Source organism: Calonectris borealis, chromosome 7 (genome assembly GCF_964195595.1).
Source record: "Calonectris borealis chromosome 7, bCalBor7.hap1.2, whole genome shotgun sequence".
In the NCBI taxonomy this organism is placed as follows: domain Eukaryota; kingdom Metazoa; phylum Chordata; class Aves; order Procellariiformes; family Procellariidae; genus Calonectris; species Calonectris borealis.
In genome coordinates this window covers 15,412,974-15,436,204 of record NC_134318.1, presented here as the reverse complement: position 1 = coordinate 15,436,204, position 23,231 = coordinate 15,412,974, and the positions used below count along the sequence as shown (strand labels likewise).

General features: G+C 38.5%; 1 protein-coding gene across 1 annotated transcript in view; it reads left to right on the top strand.

Moving 5' to 3' along the window:
• SH2D4B (SH2 domain containing 4B) overlaps window positions 1-23,231 on the top strand; it is a 66,453-nt gene that overhangs the window by 33,294 nt on the left and 9,928 nt on the right. The window contains exon 6 of the mRNA XM_075154343.1: window positions 1,400-1,527. Coding sequence (XP_075010444.1) covers window positions 1,400-1,527 — 128 coding nt within the window. The remainder of the gene's footprint in view (window positions 1-1,399; window positions 1,528-23,231) is intronic.

Sequence of the window (23,231 nt, the reverse complement as noted above, 5' to 3'; positions counted from 1 at the left end):
AAACACATGTAGTTTGTTTTTTCTTTAATGTGTGTCTATAACTGAATTCTCACTTTCTCCCCTCACTCGTGTTGTATCTTCAAATTTTATGATGAATATTGGTCAGATCTACTCACACGTGTTCGTGTAATTTAGCAATAACTATTACATTCACTGCGAGCTTCATCACTTGATATCACTAATCAATCACTAGTTTTAGCAATAGTAAGACAAGCTGAAAGGAGGACTCTGTTGCTTATCATCAAGCAGACAGCATCTATCTTTTTGCTTTTATTCCTTTCTACAGAGCACCTTGCTGCCGTGAATTGCAGAACCTTCATTGGTTTTGAGGGTTCTTGATTATCTCGCAAATCAGTTTAATGCTGTTTGGTGACTTCTGAGCTGACATTCTAATTTTAGTAATAGCTTTCCGTTACATTGTCTAGAAATATACAACGTTAACTGGCAGCTCCATGGCAGGTGGAGTGGGAAAGCTAGAAGTATGTAGCCAGCTACAGTACTGGGCACTGTGAAGTATATGTCTCACCAAATGAAAGTGAAATTATAGTACAAGTAGACATACCTATACTAGCCTTCATCCTATTTATCTGAAGAACAGCAGTAATGAAGATGTGGTAATTTGTGCTAACAGGCTGAGCACCCAGAAACCCATGGGATTTCAAACTATACAGAAATCCATAACTACTGTTATCAGGAAAAATGAGATTGTATGCTTAATTGGAATGCAGTCATACTTTCATTGGATATAATATAACTTAGTCCTTATTTGGGGTAGCTGGATGGATTTTTCACATATTTGACCTGATTTGCCTCCTACTAGCTAAAATAATCTAAAATGCATAGTAAGTAGTAAAAACAGTAAAGGAGGCTGGCAAGTAGAGAATGCAAAGAGAACATAAGAGTTAAAAAAAAAAACATTCTCTCTATCATGCTCAGTGGTTTGGATGCACAAACTATTATAGCTGATTCTGGTTTAGAATTTCTTGCCAGTGAAAGGAGTATACTCTAAGCAAAAAAAAAAACCACTTTGCTTGTCAATATGTACATTGGGATAAAAATGAGGTGGAAAAAGAAAGCTGACTGAAATGTCCACTGCATCTTCTGTGGTAAATTGTTTTTCAATTTAAGTTCTGTGCTTAAGGAAATGTTTAAGGTTCCATTGCAAATGTAAAATCAAAATATTCTGGTTTCCATAAAAGCTCAAAATAATTTTAACAAATTTTAAAAAGTTTAAAATTGTTCAGTGAGCTATACTGAACAGCAGCTATACTGACCATTTTGTAGCTGTATGTTTTGTAAATACATAAAAAAGAGATTAATATTTATATTGTCCCTTACTTCCATACACTGCTAATTCTCTGTATGACTGTCTTCTGTAATTGCTTGCCTTTCAATGCAGTAACATCTGGGAGCGTCCTTCTAGACCCTTTTCCCGAGATGTCATCATTCGCTGGTTCAAAGAAGAGCAGATCCCTCGACGTGCGGGCTTTGAGAGGAACACCAACAGGATTGCTCAATGGTTTCATGGTAATACACTGATCCTTCGTTTCTTATATAATAGAGCTGTAAGCATATGCTCAGGAAATAAATCTTGCCAGGTTTCATCACAAAAAGGAATGTCTACTAACTTTGTGAAACCTAGTGCCTGTTAAAACAAGATTTTTGCATCATTCCTATTATTAGTGTATGATTTCCCTGTTTTCTTTTTTCTGATTAAGTAGACTAATTTGTGACTCATATCACCAAAGTTTTTTTCAGGAATATTTTGGCCGAAATATACTTGCTGTAAAATAGCAAGGCAAGCAGGAGGATTGAGACCAAGATAGGGTGAGGAGGACTCCAAAATAAACTGGCAAATACCGTAGTGATATGGTATGTGGATGACTGACATTCACGTTTTTGCTTTACCTGATTTGCAAGAAGGACTTGAACTCCTATCTGTTTAATCCCTGTTGTACTTTCTAAACCAGGGTAGTATTTTTTCTTTCTCACTTTCTTTTGCAAACAAAAATTATTGAAAGATCTTGATTTTTCTCAAAAAGACTTGGGAGTGTATGATTTTAGGCAGTTTTCATGAAATGGGAAAACAATACCTGTTCAGATCCATAATTTGCTGTCATATCTGCTGGAGTTCCTAGCATCTTTGAGACTTTTGCTCTGTATAGCATTTGCTATGCAGCTGAATCTTTGATATCAAATTCACAGGCAAGACATCTTATTTTCATAGGTATTAGCAATGATCTTTTTGTTATACTTAAACATGAAAAAAAGAATTCTGGCTTAATAGCTGACATAATTGAGGGAATGGAAAGACTTTAAAGTTAAATCTCAATATTTTTTCATTGCTGCTTTTGGCGAGTCTGCTATTTCTTTGTTCAAAGCACTAAGCTGACCCTGATCCTATTTTCATGATTCTCTAAGCACAAGATGAAGATGTGTGGGCGTTCTAAACTGAACCAGGCAAGGAAGATTTCTGAACAAGTTTAGTGTTTCCTTTTTATGATACACAAATCCCTATGTGCTAAAAGACATTAGCAAGCTGCTATTTTGATTGGCTTAATTAGTCAAAGACACTGAAGTCAGGCATGAATAGCTTGTGAATGCTACATACTTCCATTTCGTATGAACAATGATGCAGACGGGGGTTTCTGTTTTCTTACAGAAGACATTTGGTGTGGTTTCTTTCTGAGAGACAAACTGATTAAAATTTCATCTGTGGTCATTTTTCAAAAGTATTTTCAACTATGATCTTTCTGTGTGGTCCAATGGTAAATGTTTTCCCTGCTTGTGGGAAGTTCACATCCATATGAATTGACATGAGTAGTTATGAACATAATTCACGCCTTAAGTTAAGAACGCATCTGGGCTTTAGCTAATGCCTGTGCAGTCTTTCTACTAACTTCACTGGCTTTTGGATTAGTCTGTTAATCACTGCATTGGGGAATCATGATCTTTCTTTAGTTGCTCAGATCATGCCGTTCATATCTTAAGAAATTGTGACTATCCAATGACATTCCTAACAGTGAGCAAAGTACCTCGTTTGTCCTCCTCCCACTCAAGGAGCCTGACAAAGATAATTAAGATAGATTCCTAGCACAAAGCTCAGTGGTTTTCTTTGCAGAGATCCACATGAATGCTGCTTTGGTACCTATTTGCTGGGTTAGCTGTTTTAGCTTCTGCAGCTCTGGTCAGATTCATCGTAATCCTTTAGTGAACAACTCAGCTGCTTTGTAACTCTTCTGGAGTGGTGGAAGCTAAACATTAGGTTGTTACAGACGCAGCAGTCAATGTTTTGTAAGTGTTATGTACTGTCTGTGTTACATTTTCTAATGTAGACAAACTTTGAGGAAAAACAAACAAACAAAAAACCCGGAGCAAAATATTAGAAAGTAGTGACATACTTTAACTTCTTTCTTCCAGAAAAAAACCCTCTTCACTGAATTGGCCTCCAATTTGGGGGCTGGGGGAGGTGTGGGGGGGAAGGCAACCAAAAAACTTTTGATGCAGCCAAAAGTCTTTTTTCTAGTCTTTGTTTACTTCTTATTAAAATAAATATTGTGACTTCTATTGTATAGGCCTATTTAGGATCTTCTGTGTGTTGTTGTTTTGTATTGTATTCAGGGAACCAGGACATTATATATGGTTTTTTGTGTATGAACAAAAAATACAGCAGAATATATCTGACTTATATAAGAAATTGGCAATACAAATGAAAACCATTCTGCAAAGCTCAGAATTATGGCTAACCAATTGAGCCAATGGGGCAATAATATAATCATCATTTGGATAGGTGGATGTTTCTGTGGAAAGAACTGTTGCCTTGTATTTAATGTTGTCTAGTATTATGATGACAGGTTCTTAAAACCTTAAGCATCTCTCAAAACAGGTATAATCAGGTCCTTCACATCCTTGAACAACTTCTGTATTTTCTTATATCCCAGGTTTGGACCATAAAATGGGAGTATAATATCCTGCCTCATGTTAAAGGCTTTTTGAATGCAATGCACTAAGATCTATTACAGCAGTACTGAAAAAGTAGATACTAGTTTGTTACAGAATTACATGTTTTTGCCAAGGTCAGTAGACCTTTGCTTACCTGCTTTGACTGGAAGGTTGTTCAGCTTTTTAGCTAAAGTTAAGCATTAGCCGATTCACTGTCTTCAAATTGTACTATGGACATATGATATTTTCTAATTATACAGAGATGGAGGTTTGAGACATGTGATTGGCTAAAACAACCAAGTCCAAATAATAATGCAAAAATGTCTTTACCCTCATATATTTGGCATATTTCCCATGTTAAGTCATCAAACTGATCTGGATTCTGTTTTAAAATATATATTGTGACATGTGAAACAGGGTAACGTATGGCATACTTAACGTACCTGAAGTTTTCCTTTTGTCTTCATTTGAAGAATCACTACAAAATGTTTCATTTGTAGTGGAGTGGTAAAATCTGTAGTAAAGAAAAGTCTTTTTCAAATCAGAACATTTTCTTCCTTATTCACAAAAAGTTACTTCTTAAACGAATATCATCTTCAACTTCATCCATCTCTATTTGTCTCTTGAAATTATCATAACTTATCTCAACTCCACTAACAGATGTTTTTAGCGCATTTTGAATAGTCTTTACTGTTTTCTTGATTAAAAAAATTAACATGTTAAAGATACAAACTGTAATGTTCAGCTGAATTTCGGATGTAAATTCTATTATTTTAGCTATGTTTGAGTAATAGATCCCTGCCAAAAACTAGATCATTTACCCCTTCAATATAGGATGGTTTTTTTAAAGTTTGCAAAGGAAAAAATGTTATTTTTAAATATCTATTTTAAAATGTTATTTATGACTTAAAACCATCTTTAATCCCTTCAGAAATGAGAAAATTAGATGATCTTTACTTCATTTGGATTGGGAAGCTACGAACCTTTTTTTTAAGTGGTTTATGCTCACTTAGTGGCCACAGTGCAATGATGCTCAGTTCTCAAACTGCTAAAATAAAGGAGAATCAGAGCAAGCAATTAAAGTGTCACTGAGACTACCTTGGGATATAAGGAAATTGGTGTCTATACCTTTTGTACAAAACCAGCTGTTTCTTTTGTATTGTTTAATAGGTGCCTTAGGTTTGAGTGAAATGAATTATGCCTTCAATTTTTTGACTATGAAAACTAAGAAATTGGTCTAAATTTAGTTAAAGGTAAATTCTTATCATTTTGATAACCAGGAAGTTAATAATCATATTCTGATTTCTTACGTGCTAGTTGATGAATGTCGGCAGATGAATCTAACTTACAAGGACATCCTAACGTTGTATCAAGATGTATGAAACTTTTCTAAATCTGAATTCAGAATATTCTTTGCCAAGATCTCAGTTGCTGGTACACTTTGAAAGCTGGGAAGTAATTTGGTGTTTAGGATGGAAGGTCTGTCTCTCAAAAGGGCTAGAAAGGGAGACACGCTCATTGTTTTGGCCAAGTTTAGCTTTGAACTGGAATTTTCTTTTCAAACCTCTGTGCGACCCATGCCAAGTAAAGGGAAAGTTACCAGCCTTCCCTATATGTTGAAGAGTTTTGCCAAACTCTATCACAGACATTAGCAAATTGTAGTTTTCAGTTTACTGCAGGCATAAGACACTGGGAATAGAATTCCATATGGCAACAAAACTAGAGGCCTCTTCCTCCCATAAGTATTTAACAAAAGGATGCTGGTGGTTGAAACAGGTAATATTTCCATTTCTTTCATTTGTCCTTTAACCTTTCTCTTTTACTTGAAATCTGTTTCAGCATTTTTTTCCATTCCCACTGTTTTGCCAGCTGTTACTTTTGATTTTTTTTTTTAAACATCAGATGTGAGACTCTTTGCTCTCACATATTCTGTTCTGCATTTGGTTATTTTCCATTCAGAACACAGGAGAGGGTTGCTGTTTCAGAGGGGGCTGAATCTCTAAATATTTCCCCAGCTTTAGTTGAGACCAACGTTTTATGATTGTTGATGTTATTCATTCATGATATAAAAGGGATCTCTCAGATGTGTAGTGAATATAATGCGGTATGACAAAATGAAGAATTTATTCATTGCCTGTCTGTGAGGCGGCTGTATGCATGTTTGCTAAGCATCTACTGCAGCACTCTCAGATCTCTACTTGCCTTCAGGTTGAAAGGAAAGTTCAGAGGCTGATATAACAGATCTGGAAACATGCGGTAGTTGCCCTCAACGTACCTTTAAAATGTAATTGCAGTAGCATGATTCCTATTGCGGAGAACTATTTTATCAACGGAAGTCAGGGTGGCAGCGCTGGCTAAGGGAGTGGCAAACTGTGAAGAGGCTGATCAGAGCAAGTTGAAGGATGGATTGAAAAATGCTGAGAGAAGCAGAAGCTGAGTAATCCCTGAGGTCAGGGGAGCCAGGGAAGAGAATTTTCAGTTTAACAGGATCGTGTTGCAAATGTTTATAGATCAAGGGTTAATTTCAGATGGCTCATATTGTTTTCAGGAAGAAACTTGTTTTCAAGTGAAAAATCTAGCAGACCTAAATAGTGACAATGGTTCTGCAAATCAGATGCTCTCAGTAAAGGATCCAAGACTTAATATTTCTGAAAGTCTACTAATTTTGAGTCCTTGAACAGCAGTGGCAACACTGGGCTTATTGGTGTAGCTGAATTGTGGGAAATATATCTTATAAAATTTAGCTTGTATTCTAATATTTTCTGAGGGACACAGAAATGGCAATGGTTTGGTTTGAAAAACATCTAACTGAATACAGTTTGCTGCTTTGAACATAAAAGCACACTTTTTCTTCTGCTCTTGAAGAAGAACCTTCCAATCATTCAATAAATGCATGTTGGGAAGATGTAAATCAAGTGTTGTAACTCCAGCAGAAGTACAGCCTTCTTGATATTAATGATCTATTTTCTAATTCACTGCTTTATCGTTATCTAGCTTTTACTTCTGTGTGAGAAAATGCACAGATAGATCCTCTGCTTAAGTAAACTGAGCCCTAGGAGTCTGGGATTTTTTTTTCCCTTCTAGAATTGTTATTGATGGGGTACTTTGTTGGGAAAAAGATACAAGATCTTGTTAAAAATCTCCTGAATTCAGTGAGAGATTTTCCACTGTCTTCCACGGGCCTTGAAAGATGCATCCGAAAAATAGCTATATGCAAAGCTTGGTATCTAAAACATCTTGTGATTGGGAAATACCTGGAATGGAATCAGAGAATTCCTGACTCAAATGATAAAAACAGCTAAAATGAAAGTTGCCAATCACAATGTACCTCTCCAAATGTACCTCACCAAATGTACACATTTGCAGGACAGCTCTGGGTCTCTAATTTATGCAAGTTAATGAAGAAGAGGAAGTATGAGATTAAAAAAGAGTTACAGAATATCAAAATTTATTTTGAACAATTGACTGGGAAAGATTAAAAAAAGACAACTTTTGAGATGATAAATTTAGAAGAGGCTATGTCTTACTCTCTTTATCAAAAAGGTAGACTTCTCTGTTTTCTACTCTGCCAGCCTGTTCTCAGCGAGGGCTGACACAGTTGCGATCAGCAGTTCGAATATCTGTAGACCTTGTGGCTGCTGCAGGTATACACCCGGGTCGACACAGGCTGATAGTTATTGCCACCTGGCTGATTTTGTGTAAAACCAGTAATGCCATTTAGTATTAATCATCATTCCTAATCTGTGTGGATTTCTCAAAAAATGTTGTTAGGAATGAGTGTTACCTTGGCTGGGAATCTTGGCAGGAAGAACAGATATGGAAGAAGTTTGGAGACCAAATTGTGCTCTCATCACATAGCCCTACGTTAGAAAATGAGTTAGAAAATGCTGTTAGGCCTGTGTGGGGAGGCAGGCACTGCTGTCACCCCTATTGCCCCTGTTCCGCGGTTAAACAGAGCACATGAGTTTCCAAGGCTGCTTGGTCCTGTGCTTTTCATCGCTGCTGAATTCAGACACAGAGGTGAATGAGATTTGTATCACAATGGTTACGCGGGATGAATGAGAGCCCCCTGTTGTATTACATAAAGGGGTTGCTGACAAAAAAACACTGAATGAGAACGCTGAATGAGACAAGTCGGGCTGGAAAATCTGTGTCTAGCACTTGAAGGACTGATGGTAGGCTCACTCTGGTTTTGCACCATGGCCTTAAATAGTAATAATACTGTAATTTTACTTTACTTTGAAATAATTATAAAGCAGTAACATTTATAACCTACACATACAGGTTTTATTGGGGTACTATACACAAACCAGTTTGTCCTTGCAGTTTTATATATATTTTCTATATGGGTGGATTTACACATAGTTATTGGAGCCACGATCATCTGTTTACTTGCTGTGAGATGGAACACTATTTTTTATATTTCCAGAACATACTCCTATCAAACATCTACTGGACGTTCTGATGGTATTTTTCAAAGATAGTACAGTATTTGCAGTTAAGTGTTTAGATCCTATGGTAGATTCTGGTACTTGATTATGGATGTCTCAAGTCAAGTCAGACCCGTAACATTTGACAAAACCCAAATACTTCATCAGCTCTAATTCAGTTCTCGGCTTCTTCCTTAAGAAATGAGAGGTGTTTTGCTGTTTTCTGAGAAATAAGATGATCCTTCATATACTAAGTCATTCCACTTAGGTCATAATGATTGTTTCAGTCTGTCAGTTCTTTTGAAGGCTTTGGAATTGTTTTTCTAGTGCCATTACAGTTCCAAAGTGTCTACACAGCCAGGTTATTAGCAAACAAAATAAATGTTTCAGACTCATGGCTCCCCTTGGAAGGGAGCAAAGTATCACAGTGAAGTAATGTGAGCTGTAACATGCTGCAAGGAGAAAGGAGGCACAAAAGAACAGCAGGGAAATTGTAGAATGAGGCAATTGAATAATTAATGTAAATAGGCTAATTGCTAATGTGAAATGAGCTTTCTTATTCTTTTACAATACATTGTCCTTCTTGACTGCTTGTTAACTGAAAGCTATATTCTAAAGATTAGGCATGTTCTAAAGATAGAAGGCAGCAAGTTTTCTGAGCAGGTATTGTAGACACTAAAAATGAGAGATAATAAAGAGCATGTGACCACAAAGAGAAAACAAGTTTGATGAAGTGTTAATGGTTTCATGGATACAAACAGGTCAGGTGTAGTGCCCATACAGTGCATTGCTAGTCACAGATTTTAAAAAAAAAAAAAAGTTTCAAGTTCACGTTTGTGCCAGACAATTCTTTGCATTTGTGAAGAATATGCACCAGCTTTTTCATAGAGTTTACTTCCAGGTGAATTTATTGATGTCTTAATGAAAAAATATTTTGCTATTGAAAATCAAATTGCTTTACATTCTGAAGACTTCTTGCCCCCTTTATTTAAAACACTTTAAGACTTTCTTCTCCATGTGCTATTAGAGCATGACACAGTGAGCAATTATGATTTCATTTAGTAAGCCATCGTGGTAGCTTAATGTATTTACCTGTAATTTTACATTACAATTCTGTGTTCTGTCTCCTTATTGAACTGGACTGTGTGTGAGTACATTTCTCTATTACTGCAGCTCCTTCAGTCAGGCTTTCTTCATCACATTACATAAAACAAAAAGGAGAGGTGTTCCTGAATGGAAAGCTCTGCTGTTAGTGTTTGGAAATGAAGAATCATTTATAAAAAACAAATGATATAAGAGTATGAGTTATTTGGAAGACATCATATATAAAGACTTAAAACTGACCAATTTTTTAAAGAAAACAAGGAACGTTAGATTCAAGTAAAAAGCCCTGACAGCTACAAAGGTTGTTTATGCTAAGACTGGAAGAAGTTATGATGACTGTTTATGGTGGCCAAAGTGAACACAGAAGGCCTTGTTCATCTGTCCAGCAGCCTGAATCTCGGCTATGGTTCCCTTTTACATATCTTGTAGTCTGTTCCTTACATGCTGGATCATGCTTTCTCCCTTCAGTGTCAATTGTATACGTGTTAATAGGTTAGTTAGTTTATCCACGCACAAGGTGCACTTAGATGTCAGTTGCTACCAGCACGAGACATTCAGCTCATACTGCGTATCTTTAAATGCTGTGTCTGGATGTTTCCTGATCACCCCCTCTAGCATACCACAGGTGTCCTGTGTAGAACCTTGTTAGTCTTGGATGAATTGCTGATATCCTGCATATTTTTAGTCCGTATCTGTTTATCAGCCATGCTTCCAGCTGTTGTTCCTTTGCCTGCACACTTACAATAACATGCTTTCTATTTTACAGGATTCCATATATTTTCTTCAGCTTATGCTAGACTAAGTTATATTTATTATTTTATCTACAGTATTTCCTGTTTAAAGCACAGCAAATACTTGCAGATGCAAGGTCAGAAAATTTTATTGGTTTCCCAGCAGATGGCCTTCTTACTGGTCCTTCTGTCTTGCTATGCAAAGTATTGAAACCGCAGTCCTATTGATCCAGCCTCAAGGCAAAAGATTACAAGTTATTAGTTCGACAGCTCCTTTGAAATAATGCTATTTTCCTGCCAAGCAAACACAACTCTCTCAAACAGGGTATCAGCAGGTATGGTGTGTAGTCATGCAGGGGGGAAAAGAATGCGACTGAGCAAAATTATGTTGCTGATTTAGCTTAACTCCAGTTCACCCAGTTAGAAGCAGATTGTGACACTTAAACTGCTTTCACCACAGGAGATAAACAGCAGGAGATGATACAAAAACAAAGGGAAGAGATTTCTGCAACTCTGTAGGCAACTAACCTGTATGTGCAACTCCACCACATGACGCTGGCATGGAGGCAGAATGAGGTGGGGTGTGAGAAACATAAATTCGCCCTTCCCCTGCAAAAGCTAAGGGAATGACAGCTCCCTTTCTTCCCTCTTGGATTTCAGAAAGGTCAGTTCTTCCTTCTTCTCCTGGCCTTTCAGGGACTGTCAGATCACACACTCATGAATCTTTTTAAGAGGTAAAACTCCAAAAGAGCTATGCAGATTAGCATGCTGTTTAGCATTGGCTCTGACTGGATTATACCCTACCTCTCTATCCAAGATTAGCATCTGTAATATAATACACAATAGTTCTTAATCCCTGATAGGGAGGACTCAGCTAAATTATATATAATTCCATGGAACATTCTGCCACTGCTGTTACCACCGCTTCTCACAATCAAACACAGCATGGATCTTTCATGAGTGCATGTGGCTATTGTAAATTCATTCCAGTATGCTTGATAAAAAGAATCTTTTGTACTTGAAGTGAGCTGCAAACATTTATCTCGGATGTTTCAATCCAAGATACAAGAAAGTAATAGTTCATTAGTCATGGGACAGAGCTCCCTGTCCTATTTTCTCTCTTAACCATGCTACTGTTTACAGGGTAGGGACGGAAGCTTTGAGAGTTAAGATGGTGGTAGCAACAAATGATTCTGCACACTTGTTGTCTGTGTCCAGATCTTCTTATGTAAACTGGAATAGTTCCACTGATGAAATTTAGCATAAATGAAATTCCAGACTTTGTATTAGACATTAAGTAAAAAATTGTTTGCTTCTGTTTGTAACTTTTTCAGAACCTTAGTTGAAGTTGGTCCCTCCATTGAAGCCATTTCTGCTTACTAAGTAGTGGCTTCAAACACCTAATTCAGATTATCCTGCTGTGAGTTTGAGCCTAGCTGCCAGCTCAATTACTTTAATTCCAGTGCTGGTAGGAAATGAGGGTATTTAGTGGCTGGTTTGTCACGGCTTAAGTGAGAACTGGGTCAAACCCCAGAGGATGTCCAGAACTGGATCATTGTAAGAGCTGTACATGGTTATTATACTGCCGCTCATTAGGCATGAAGTTTTTACTATCCCAATGTTATTTTCATCTGACTTTCAACAGTGCTTCAGTGTCTGGTTCACTTCACTGAGTGATTAAAGGTAACTTTTTCCCCTGAGGAACAGTACACTAAATCAATATGCAAGAATGTTGCAAGCAGCTAGAAAGCACTGTAGTTAACAAAGTTAGCTTAAAGTTCACAAATCTAGCCAAGTGTGTGAAAAGAAAAATTAGTTATCAATATTATCCCTAGATTTATTTTTCTTTGAGCTGGATAAAGAAGTATAGAAGTATAGAGGAAACAGTCGAGGAGGTTCCTGGAGTGTGTGGAGGATAACTTCCTGACGCAGCTGGTAAGCGAGCCCACCAGGGGAGGTGCCTCGCTTGACCTGCTGTTCACGAACAGAGAAGGGCTGGTGGGAGATGTGGTGGTCGGAGGTCGGCTTGGGCTTAGCGACCATGAAATGGTAGAATTCTCGATACTTGGTGAAGTAAAGAGGGGGGCCAGCAAAACCGCTACCATGGACTTCCGGCGGGCGGACTTTGGCCTGCTCAGGACACTGGTCGAGAGGATCCCTTGGGAGACGGTCCTGAAGGGCAAAGGGGTCCAGGAAGGCTGGACGTTCTTCAAGAAGGAAGTCTTAAAGGCGCAGGAGCGGGCTGTCCCCATGTGCCGCAAGAAGTGCGGGCGGGGAAGGCGACCGGCCTGGCTGAACGGGGAGCTCTGGCTGGGACTCAGGGAAAAAAGGAGAGTTTATCACTTGTGGAGGAAGGGTCAGGCAACTCAGGAAGAGTACAGGGATCGCGTTAGGTCGTGCAGAGAGGAAATTAGAAAGGCAAAAGCCCGGCTAGAACTCCACCTGGCCACTGTCGTGAGAGACAACAAAAAATGCTTTTATAAGTATGTTAATGACAAAAGGAGAGCCAAGGAGAATCTCCATCCTCTATTGGATGCGGGGGGGAACGTTGCCACCAAGGATGAGGAAAAGGCTGAGGTACTCAACGCCTTCTTTGCCTCAGTCTTTAGTAGTCAGAATGGTTATCCTCAGGGTACTCAGCCCCCTGAGCTGGAAGACAGGGACGACGAGCAGGATAAACCCCCCATAATTCAAGAGGATGAAGTTCATGACCTGCTATGCCACCTGGATGTTCACAAGTCTATGGGGCCGGATGGGATCCACCCGAGGGTTCTGAGGGAGCTGGCGGAGGAGCTTGCCGAGCCGCTCTCCATCATTTACCAGCAGTCCTGGTTAACTGGGGAAGTCCCGGACGACTGGAGGCTCGCCAATGTGACTCCCATCTACAAGAAGGGCCGGAAGGAGGATCCGGGGAACTACAGGCCGGTCAGCCTGACCTCGGTGCCGGGGAAGATCATGGAGCGGTTGGTTTTGAGGGTGCTCACGAGCCATGTCCGGGACAACCAGGGGATCAGGCCCAGCCAGCACGGGTTCATGGAAGGCAGGTCCTGCTTGACCAACCTGATCTCCTTCTATGACCAGGTGACCCGCCTAGTGGATGAGGGAAAGGCAGTGGATGTGGTCTACTTGGACTTCAGTAAGGCCTTTGACACTGTCTCCCACAGCATTCTCCTAGAGAAGCTGGCGGCTCACGGCCTAGACAGGTACACTCTTCGCTGGGTAAAAAACTGGCTGGACGGCCGAGCCCAGAGAGTTGTGGTGAACGGAGTTAAATCCAGTTGGCGGCCGGTCACGAGCGGTGTTCCCCAGGGCTCAGTTTTGGGGCCGGTCCTGTTCAATATCTTCATCAATGATCTGGACGAGGGGATCGAGTGCTCCCTCAGTAAGTTTGCAGACGACACCAAGTTGGGCGGGAGTGTTGATCTGCTGGAGGGTAGGAAGGCTCTGCAGAGGGACCTGGACAGGCTGGATCGATGGGCCGAGGCCAACTGTATGAGATTCAACAAAGCCAAGTGCCGGGTCCTGCACTTCGGCCACAACAACCCCAGGCAACGCTACAGGCTTGGGGAAGAGTGGCTGGAAAGCTGCCCAGAGGAAAAGGACCTGGGGGTACTGGTTGACAGCCGGCTGAACATGAGCCGGCAGTGTGCTCAGGTGGCCAAGAAGGCCAACGGCATCCTGGCCTGTATCAGAAATAGTGTGGCCAGCAGGAATAGGGAGGTGATCGTGCCCCTGTACTCGGCACTGGTGAGGCCGCACCTCGAATACTGTGTTCAGTTTTGGGCCCCTCACTACAAGAAGGACATGGAGGTGCTGGAGCGCGTCCAGAGGAGGGCAACGAAACTGGTGAAGGGCCTGGAGCACAAGTCTTATGAGGAGCGGCTGAGGGAACTGGGGTTGTTTAGCCTGGAGAAGAGGAGGCTGAGGGGAGACCTCATCGCGCTCTACAACTACCTGAAAGGAGGTTGTAGCGAGGTGGGTGTTGGTCTCTTCTCCCAAGTAACTAGCGATAGGACAAGAGGAAATGGCCTCAAGTTGTGCCAAGGGAGGTTTAGATTGAACATTAGGAAAAATTTCTTTACTGAAAGAGTGGTCAGGCCTTGGAACAGGCTGCCCAGGGAAGTGGTGGAGTCACCATCCCTGGAGGTATTTAAAAGACGTGTAGATGAGGCCCTTAGGGACATGGTGTAGTGGGCATGGTGGTGTTGGGTTGACGGTTGGACACGATGATCTTAGAGGTCTTTTCCAACCTTAATGATTCTATGATTCTATGATTCTATGATTAAGTACTTACAGAAACTTACAGAAAATACTACAATCAAACTGCTTTGTAGAAATCTATCAGGAACTGCTATTTTAATTTGAATATGGGAAAATACTCCAAATATAGCATGATTTAAATTTGTATCCCTTTTAGCAATAAAAGTTCTAATGATTACTTGATTAAAAAGCAAGTAGAAAGATTTCTTCTAAGCTCAGTGATGTTATCTGGAAGATTCTCACAGGTGTAAATAGATTTCAGATTTGACTGCTAATGGACCTAAAAAATGCATGCATTCTTAAACCTTACACAACTGGAATATATTTGAGGCAAAACCATTTTCTTTCACCTATGAAAAAAGCACGAAAAGCAAAGAACATGGTATATTTTTCTGCTTAGTTATCTGTTGTAAGACCAGCCGTAAAATTTGAATTCCAGGGTTCCATGTTAACTGTGATTTTTATTTTTCTCCTTCTATTGAGTGAGCTCTGCTGACACTGTGATGTACTATTACAGTTGTCATTTAGGTTTATGGAAAATGTATCTTGACAGCTTCTTCAACACCTATGAGATTATAGTGTTCTAAGTAAGCTGTAAGATATATGTGCTTTTGAAGACCATAGGCACACGCATGTATTTGTATACATGTAAAGTTTTCCTACTTTTTGGATCTATTAATTTCATTATAAAAAAGAGAACGGTTGATCGGTTAATTTTGAGTGTGGGATGTATTTTTGTTAATAACCAAGGGTTTTTTAATTATTTAAAAACAAATTGAGAATGTATTCAACTGCTTTTCTTCTAATTCACAATCAAGAACATTATCATTAAAGCCTCCTGAAAAGTTTTTATACCTTATATTCACAAATTCCTGCGGTGATTGCAGAGCCAATTGCGCTATATCATTGCCATTATCAGCTGATATCTACTCAGTGTCCTCATGATAGTGTGTCAAATTGGCTATAAACTGTGGACCGAATTTATAACAATAGTCCAGGTTCTTCCTGAAACTAAGAGTTTCATGCCAGGAGCATAGAGCAACCCTCAGCTATGCCATAAGGTATAAGGAAACATACCACGGGAAGATGCACCCTAGTGACGCTGCCATTCCGGTCCCTACTCACCTGAATGAGCCTTGGGCTGCCTTCCTAGGGCTGATGTAGAATGGACCCCAGAATCAAAAAGTCAACTCTCATTGCTTATGGAGCTGGAGGTCGAACTAGAGGTTTAATGAGTCGTCTTGGATGCAATGAAGAACCAAAATCTAACTTCCATATACTCAGATAAAAAGCAAATTAAAAGAGCATAGGTACATCAATACAAATCAGTATCGATACAAAAAGGCCAGTGGAAAACATTACGAACTCTAGCAAATTAGCAGCTTGTCAGAGGCTGTAATGTGATATTTTGTTTACTACCATGTAACTCAATTAAATTCTACACATTTCAGTGTCCATTCATTGGGCAAATGCTCTTACAGCGAGACCACTAAATTAATGAAGTTGTATTCATAATGCATTCCCAATGTACTGAATGACAAATCAATACTAGCATAAAATAAAGCCATTTAAACTAGCAATATACCAGGAGGACTCTCGAAGAAGGCTCTGAACATTCCTAATGCTCAAAAACATGGTCAACCTAAATACCACTTCTCTGTTGTTAACCAGTAGAATTACAAAACCTTTCCCACACAGCCGTGCATTTGTGTTACATTATTCAAGATGTTTGTTCACAGAAATTTGACATTTGCATAAAACTTGCTAAGTATGGATGTATATGGAGAGATTTGGTTTTCAGTTTACATACAAGCAGATTTTAAATATCTGATAGTCCTTACTCATGTCAAAATCTTACTTCTCTGTTTCACAGTAGTAATAGTGAAGCTTGTTTGGTTTAGGTAGAACTGCAAATGAATTGCCTTTATGGAAAGTAATTTAAGTATTTATTCAATATTATTTCTGCTGCATTGTATAGAAAACTATTTGGATCCATAGAAATATCAGTGACACCTGCTAGTCTAAAGCCAATCCAGTTGTCTTCCTTCTTATACCACTAGCATTATCACTGTTCTTCAGATGTTCTTAAAATGTGCTTTCTTTCCGTAAATCTCATTTTTTTTTTTTTTTAAGTTTCATTCTAAATAGGATTAGGGTATATTTCCTGTTTGCCTGAAGCTGTAATCTATATTTTTGGTTGCTTTATTGCACCCAAATAAAATATGTCAACCCTCTAATAAAGCCAGTAAGTTCAATTTCTAAGTCCAATTTTGAAGTGTTGGGCTTTATCTTAATTCGCCAAAATTATAAAAAACTTAAGTATGTATTGAAGATATTCTTAAACGTACTTTTTTTTTGTAATAAAGAAATTATACTGCTTTTATACAAGACATATTGACAAGCTTTATGGCAATGTGGAAAAGGAAAGAATGCCTGAGAATGACTGCTTTTTTTTTTTTTCTTCTCTAGGGATGAGCTTGAGAAAGTGGCACTGCTGATTTTCTCTGAGTTTTAACCATTAAAAATTGCAGGTTTTTTATAATTTAGCTCATGACTGAATGCGCTGTTTTTCCCTCCTGGGTTTTTTGTGTGGTTCTTGGAGATGCTCTGATAAAGGCAGGAGTACCCATTAAATGTGGTGATATATATAGGGCTGCTTTGCTTTTGTTTGTCTTTTTATAGTCAATCTCTGCATCATGCAGCCTCCAGCGCAATTAACTCATGATTTAAGAATCTTCTTCTTGTTCATTTTGCTACTTCTCACTTGGCTTGATGAAATTTGCCAGTAGCTTCCTATTATCTAAGTAATTTGTTCCTTTTCTTAATTTAGTATATCCAGTGGCTATGTTTCATAGGTATTTACAGCTACGGCAATAGTGGAACAGGAGAACTGCACTAGGACTTAATGTTGGTGTTTTACTTACTTCTTTTGAGATCTGAAAGCATATTACAATTCTCAGTAATTTATTACTATTATGATTAGAAAGCTTTTTGGCAGCTGGTTGTCTCAGTCCAGTCTCTGTGGACAAGGGCCTGATTTTTTAATTTCTCTGTATTTTCTGTACTCAATTACATGATGGAAAAATCGGTATAATGTGTCACCAACCACTTTTTAGAAGAGGGGCTGGTTACGCAAAGGATCCAGTCTGCATTTGCAAACGTGAATGATTGTTTGCCTAAGCATCCATGTATTCACAATTCGGAAGCATCAAAGATGATTTACATATCAATACTGTAAAACTGTAAGTGAAACCATATATAAGTGGTTTTAGCATATTGTGTTTTTCTTATGTCAAAATTATTTGAGGACAGAAAGAAGCATCTTACTCCTTAAGAAACATCAGTATATTAAAATGTGTAGTACTGAAGCAGAACCTGGTGCTAAAATAAATATATTGTATATTTTTTAGCATTTAATTTTTTAAATAGTGCGTATGGAATTACATGTTTTTTAAAGTATTCCACACTCCAGTCAGTAATGCTTATTTTGGAGCTAGTAAAATATGTATGCTGTTTTAAAGGATTGCATAGTTTATCCTTCTAGGTAGAAGTTTTGAGCTTGACTTGTCTTTCTTGTTGAGATTAAACACCTGGTGATTTGCAAGCACAAGTATTTCTCCTGGCACTGGTTTTCAAAGAAAACCTTGGTGGTTAAATGTACATATATATTTGAGTGAAGGGAGAAGCGGCAAGTTGATAAAAATCTGATGAGACATGGTTTTTTTCAAAAACGCTCTCTAAGACTCACAATTTTTCATACTTGTCTTCCACTTGCAGAAAGTGGGAAATGGTGACATTTACATGCACTAAGTGAGCTGGTGTGTAGAGTTTTAAGTTCCAAATGCAGCTTGCATGGCAAATCAGAGAACTTCAACTCAGTTCTGATTCTAATGCCTTCACTGTTTAAATTGTCCAGTGATTGATGATTTTTGAATTGCAAATAATTTCTACTTTTATATGAATATTTCTTTAAATTCATTTTTAAAGGAGCCTTTGATTCAAGAAAGAATTCCCCCCAACCTCACAAACTTTTCTCAGTTTCTGTGTGTTCAGAACTGTACCTCCCAACTCTCCTTCAGCAGCTATCCATCAGCCAGTAATGGGCTCTTTGAAACCGTGTCTCTGCAGGAATGTCATCCCAGCCAAAGCTATTTAGTAGTAGTGCTTTTCCATGCACTGTTCTTGTCTTTGGTCCATGTGTTCCCCCTGGAGTGTCATCTGGCAGTGTTGCCTCACTGTACAAAGCCAGGAAGGGGCTACAAAGAGACTACCTTTAACTAATTCTTCTACTTTGCCTTTTTACAGAAATCTAAAGCAAACAGAAATCTAAAGCAAACAAAAATCTCACTGTGGGCTTTATTTTGTTTTGTGCAATTGGTTTAGTAAAAGCTCAGTCTTCCATGTTTTTTCATGCCCATGCTGCCCTCAGAAGTATTTAGGAGGAACAAGGCTGGAGTTACGAGAACATAAGTAGATCCCAGGAGGGCTTTTGCTCTCTCATCCGCTTCTCTCACAGATCAGCTTTCTCATCTTCTTCCTTGATTTAGATCTTATTTGCATACCAGAAGATTTTCTCTCTCACTTTCAAATTCAGCAAAATTTGAGAATTTAAACGAGAAGTAACAAGGTGAGTAATGTAAACAAATGAAGTGGTTAAGAAGTGCTTGCAAATGATGCCCACAAGCTAGAATTTCCCTTTCTTTTTCCTCTGTTGCTTGCAAGACATAGACTGAATGAATGCAAATATTTTGTCTGCCTGGAGAAAGGATGGTGAATACTGGCCACTAACCTTCTAAGAAACTGCCATGCTTTTCAATTTTCACACAAAACACAATATCAGTGACTATTGTACCAGAACAGATGTGTTTATCTTTGCTGGACCAGGATCAGAGCTTAAATGAGCTTCTTTGCTCAAGAGTGTTTTTGTGTTACACCACTGTACTATTTCTAGCCCTGTCAGGCTGCTCTAGTGAGGTATTTCTGTGTGCTTTACTGATTAAGCAAATTTTAATGTTTCAGAAGATACAGTAAGGTCTTAATATCTACTTTGCATGTGTCACATCACGCACCTATCAAAAAGTTTATTGATAGTCTGTATAGTTGGCTATCTTTTTCACACATAATAGAAATAAAAATTCAATCCCATCTGTATTGTAAGGAGGTGAATGCATCCTGCAGGAATAATGTTTGTAACAAAGTTCCCTATTTAGATTAGTGTACTGGTATTTTCTCAAAGCATGTTTGTTTCTTATTTGGAGTTTGCAGACACCCTCATGAATACGCTTATTTTCCATGCTATTTGCAGGAAAAGTCAACTATCTATAACAGCGTCTAGGGTGCTTATATAGGCCTGGAAGTATTTACTGATTTTTTTTTTTAAAAAAACCCACTTTCTTATTTTCCAGTCATCCTATCAGCAAAGAAAAAAACATGATTTTCAAGAATATTTGTACTGTTTATGTAAGGCATCCTGTTTAGGTGCTTGAAACCTCCCTGTTGTTAATCTTCCATTGACTTTACTAGAACATAGAGGCTTCCAACTTTAGTCGGTGAAAACAATACAAAATTAAATATTTTTGCCCCTAAATTTCTGTCAATTTACTGATCATACATGGTAAACTACACACAGAGAATGTAGTTTGAGAAACTACTGAAAACGGAATGGTGAACTGTTCCTGTTTTTTTAAATTAACTTCTTTTCAGATGCTGTTCAGATGAGAAGAGAACTCACAAAAATTAAAGGATAATAACAGAGGTTTAATGCAGGGATCTCAGGTCAGAAGAACCCATCTCTAAAGAAAAAAATCAAGAAATATATATATGAGACAAAAGGTTAAAGGTCTTCTGTGATAACTATTCTCCTCTGGTAGGTGACAATTAATATACAAAGTGAAGAGAGACTTTGAAATCTTTGTTTTCCTCCTGGCTAATGCATTCTATAGGCTGATCTGGAAGGAAGGAAAGAAAGAAACCAACGCTATGCTTTGAGGAGACATTAACAGAAAAATTTATAGCTCTATTATGCCAGTGTTGTATTCAGACAAGTAATGCAAATGCCTATCTTTTATGTGCTGCACTGCTTGTTAGTGAATATGGTGTAAATATTTTGACAGTGAGTATAAAGGGTTTTTACAGTATTTGATAGTTTGAATATAGAAGGAATTTTAAAGGAGACAATTAAGGGGTATATTTTCTGCACAGTGCATAGGGAATTAACTGTGAGCCACACTGGCAACAATGGATGTAGCACATCTGATTTTCTGTAAACCTGAAGAAAAATACCCATTATAACTGCATTACTCATTTAGATAGGATTTTCAAAGATTCCCATGGGAGTAAGGCACCCATTTCCTTCAGAATTTCAGTAGGTTTTTAATTGCTTTAAGGAATCTCAGCCTTAGGGAATTAAGAAAGCTTCTGAGGTCTGAGTTTTCTTTATTCTAAGAACTGCTTTATCCTGACAGAACAGAGAGAGGAATCCATATTATTAAAAAAAAAAAAAGGGGGGGGGGAACCCAACAAAACAGGCCTATATATTTTTATATATGGTACTTTTCCTTGGTGAATTTCTCCTGTGTAGAGAGGCTCAAGATAGTCCTATGCACCACATAAGTCTTCAAGGAGAGCTTGTTTAGGGCATGGTGCATTATTATTATGCTTCACCCTTGCCTAAATGGTCTCTTGCCATCTGAAAAACATTATTCTTCTGGGCCTTGGTTTTCTATACATGTCTGTACGTAGCCCAAAGCATACTTTCCATACTGAGCAAGGCCCACTGGGGAAGTAGCTGAGATTCACTGATGTGTTGTTTTCCAATTCTGCGTATATCTTAAATGTACAAGGATGGTTATAAAGGAGAGGAATGGTGAAGAATGGATAATGGATTCCTGCTCACCTTTCAACAGCACAGATTAATCTCCATCTTAGGTATGTTACTGCATGCATTGCTACTGAGCTTGCACAGAAGAAAAGGTGGTAAATGTGGAACAAAGAAAGGTTTCTCCAAAGGCTCCCTAACCAGTGTCTCTTCACTTCGCCTATGTAGCTCAGAGAGGAGGCCACTACCGTACTGACCACTGCATACTCAGATAACCTATCTGTGACACGGACAGTGTATTTCAAATGTGCATTTTGCCTGTGATTTCTAAATACATCCCAGCTTTGCCTTCCATCGCAGTTCTATGCAGACAGGAAAGTTTTAGTTTATTTACTCATATTTTAGGTTTTGCTTTTTGTGACCTATTGCACATCCTTTCTCTATTATCAGCACAGAGGCCTATAGCCCCTTACTTAGGAACGTTTATGGATACTGTGCTATTTACTAGGACTTAAATCAGATTACCAACATGCAGCACAGCATGAAATATCTGCATTCTCACCAGCTGTAAGTAGGAAAAGCATTTCATAGGAACTCAGCAACCCTTGGCTCTTGGGTTCTTGCCATGTCACTTGTGGCCAGGTTTTGAAAAAAAAAAAAAAACCAACAGTTATTGTGCTGTTTTGCTGGTTGTTGTTTTTGTGTGGTTTTTTTTTTTTTTTAAAAAACCTGGCCATTTATTTTGATGCCTAAATGGGAACAGAACTCTTTTGAAGATCTAGTCCCATCTGAGTTTATCCTGCATTAACAACAGATGGTGAATAGCTTCAACAGCTTTGTTTCTATTACCAGCCATCTTTGATTTACTCCCTTGCTTTGCTTTTCAGTCTTTATTGCTTCTATTCTGAAATAGCAGAGGCAGAGCTATTGTTATCTCTCAGCCATAGCTTTTCTCACACAATACTATTGATCTCTTCTTTCACTATTTATTTGTTGCACTGTCCAAAAAAGTATTGTGACTAAAAGGAAGGAGAAGGAGAGGATGAAACCTTTGTAATAGAGTGGCACACTGTAAGATCCTATTGCTGCAAATATTTGTGCATGTATTTAATTGTGCATGCTACTCCTGCTGTAAATGGTGGAGAAGTGACAAGGTATGACCTAGATATGTACATTATCCTTTGGCTATTTCAGTTGCAGCTCAGTCCATAAACCACCATAACTGATAAGTGTTCTTTAAATTATACATGGCATCAGTAGTCTCAAGGATAACATAAAGTATTCATTCTAGACATCATAGTTTTGTAGATTAATTGTGTCCTTCCCAATGAACAATCATAAGTATGCTCAGTCAGCTTAAGAGTCCACATACAGACTTGCACCTGTGGGAGAGAATTGAAAAAGTCAACCTGAGAAAACTATCGCTTTGAGTGATGTAGAGACTGCTTTTCCTTGAGAGCATAAACTATAGCTGCTCTAGTTCTTGCACTGCAGGAAAGCAATCACTTCGTCTTCCCTGCTTTTATGCTTTTGATCTTTCTGAGTGGTTGAAGGAGCTGGATTTTTCACCTTCTCCTAGACCACAGCTGGTTGCTAGTATCATGCATTTGAACATTTGTTTCAAGCCTTTACTGTCCCACCTTATTATGGGATCTAAAAAAGGACAGATTTATTCCAAACCTTAGTTCCCCAGCTTCAGTTTTCATCTTAGCTTGTGTTTGTTCCTTGTGTATATCTTCCTTTGCTGTGGGCTCTAAAATCTATGACCCGCTCCATTAGGTTCATAGACTAGTGTTCTTACAAGCTGTTGTTGCCCTTCCTGACAGTGGTTTATGTTAATGCTGGCATGCTAACACAGGCTGTTAGCTAAACCATACTGGCAGCAGTTGGATTAATCCCTTCTGAATTTCTGTTTACTTTCCTGATTATTTCTTTCAAAACTGATTG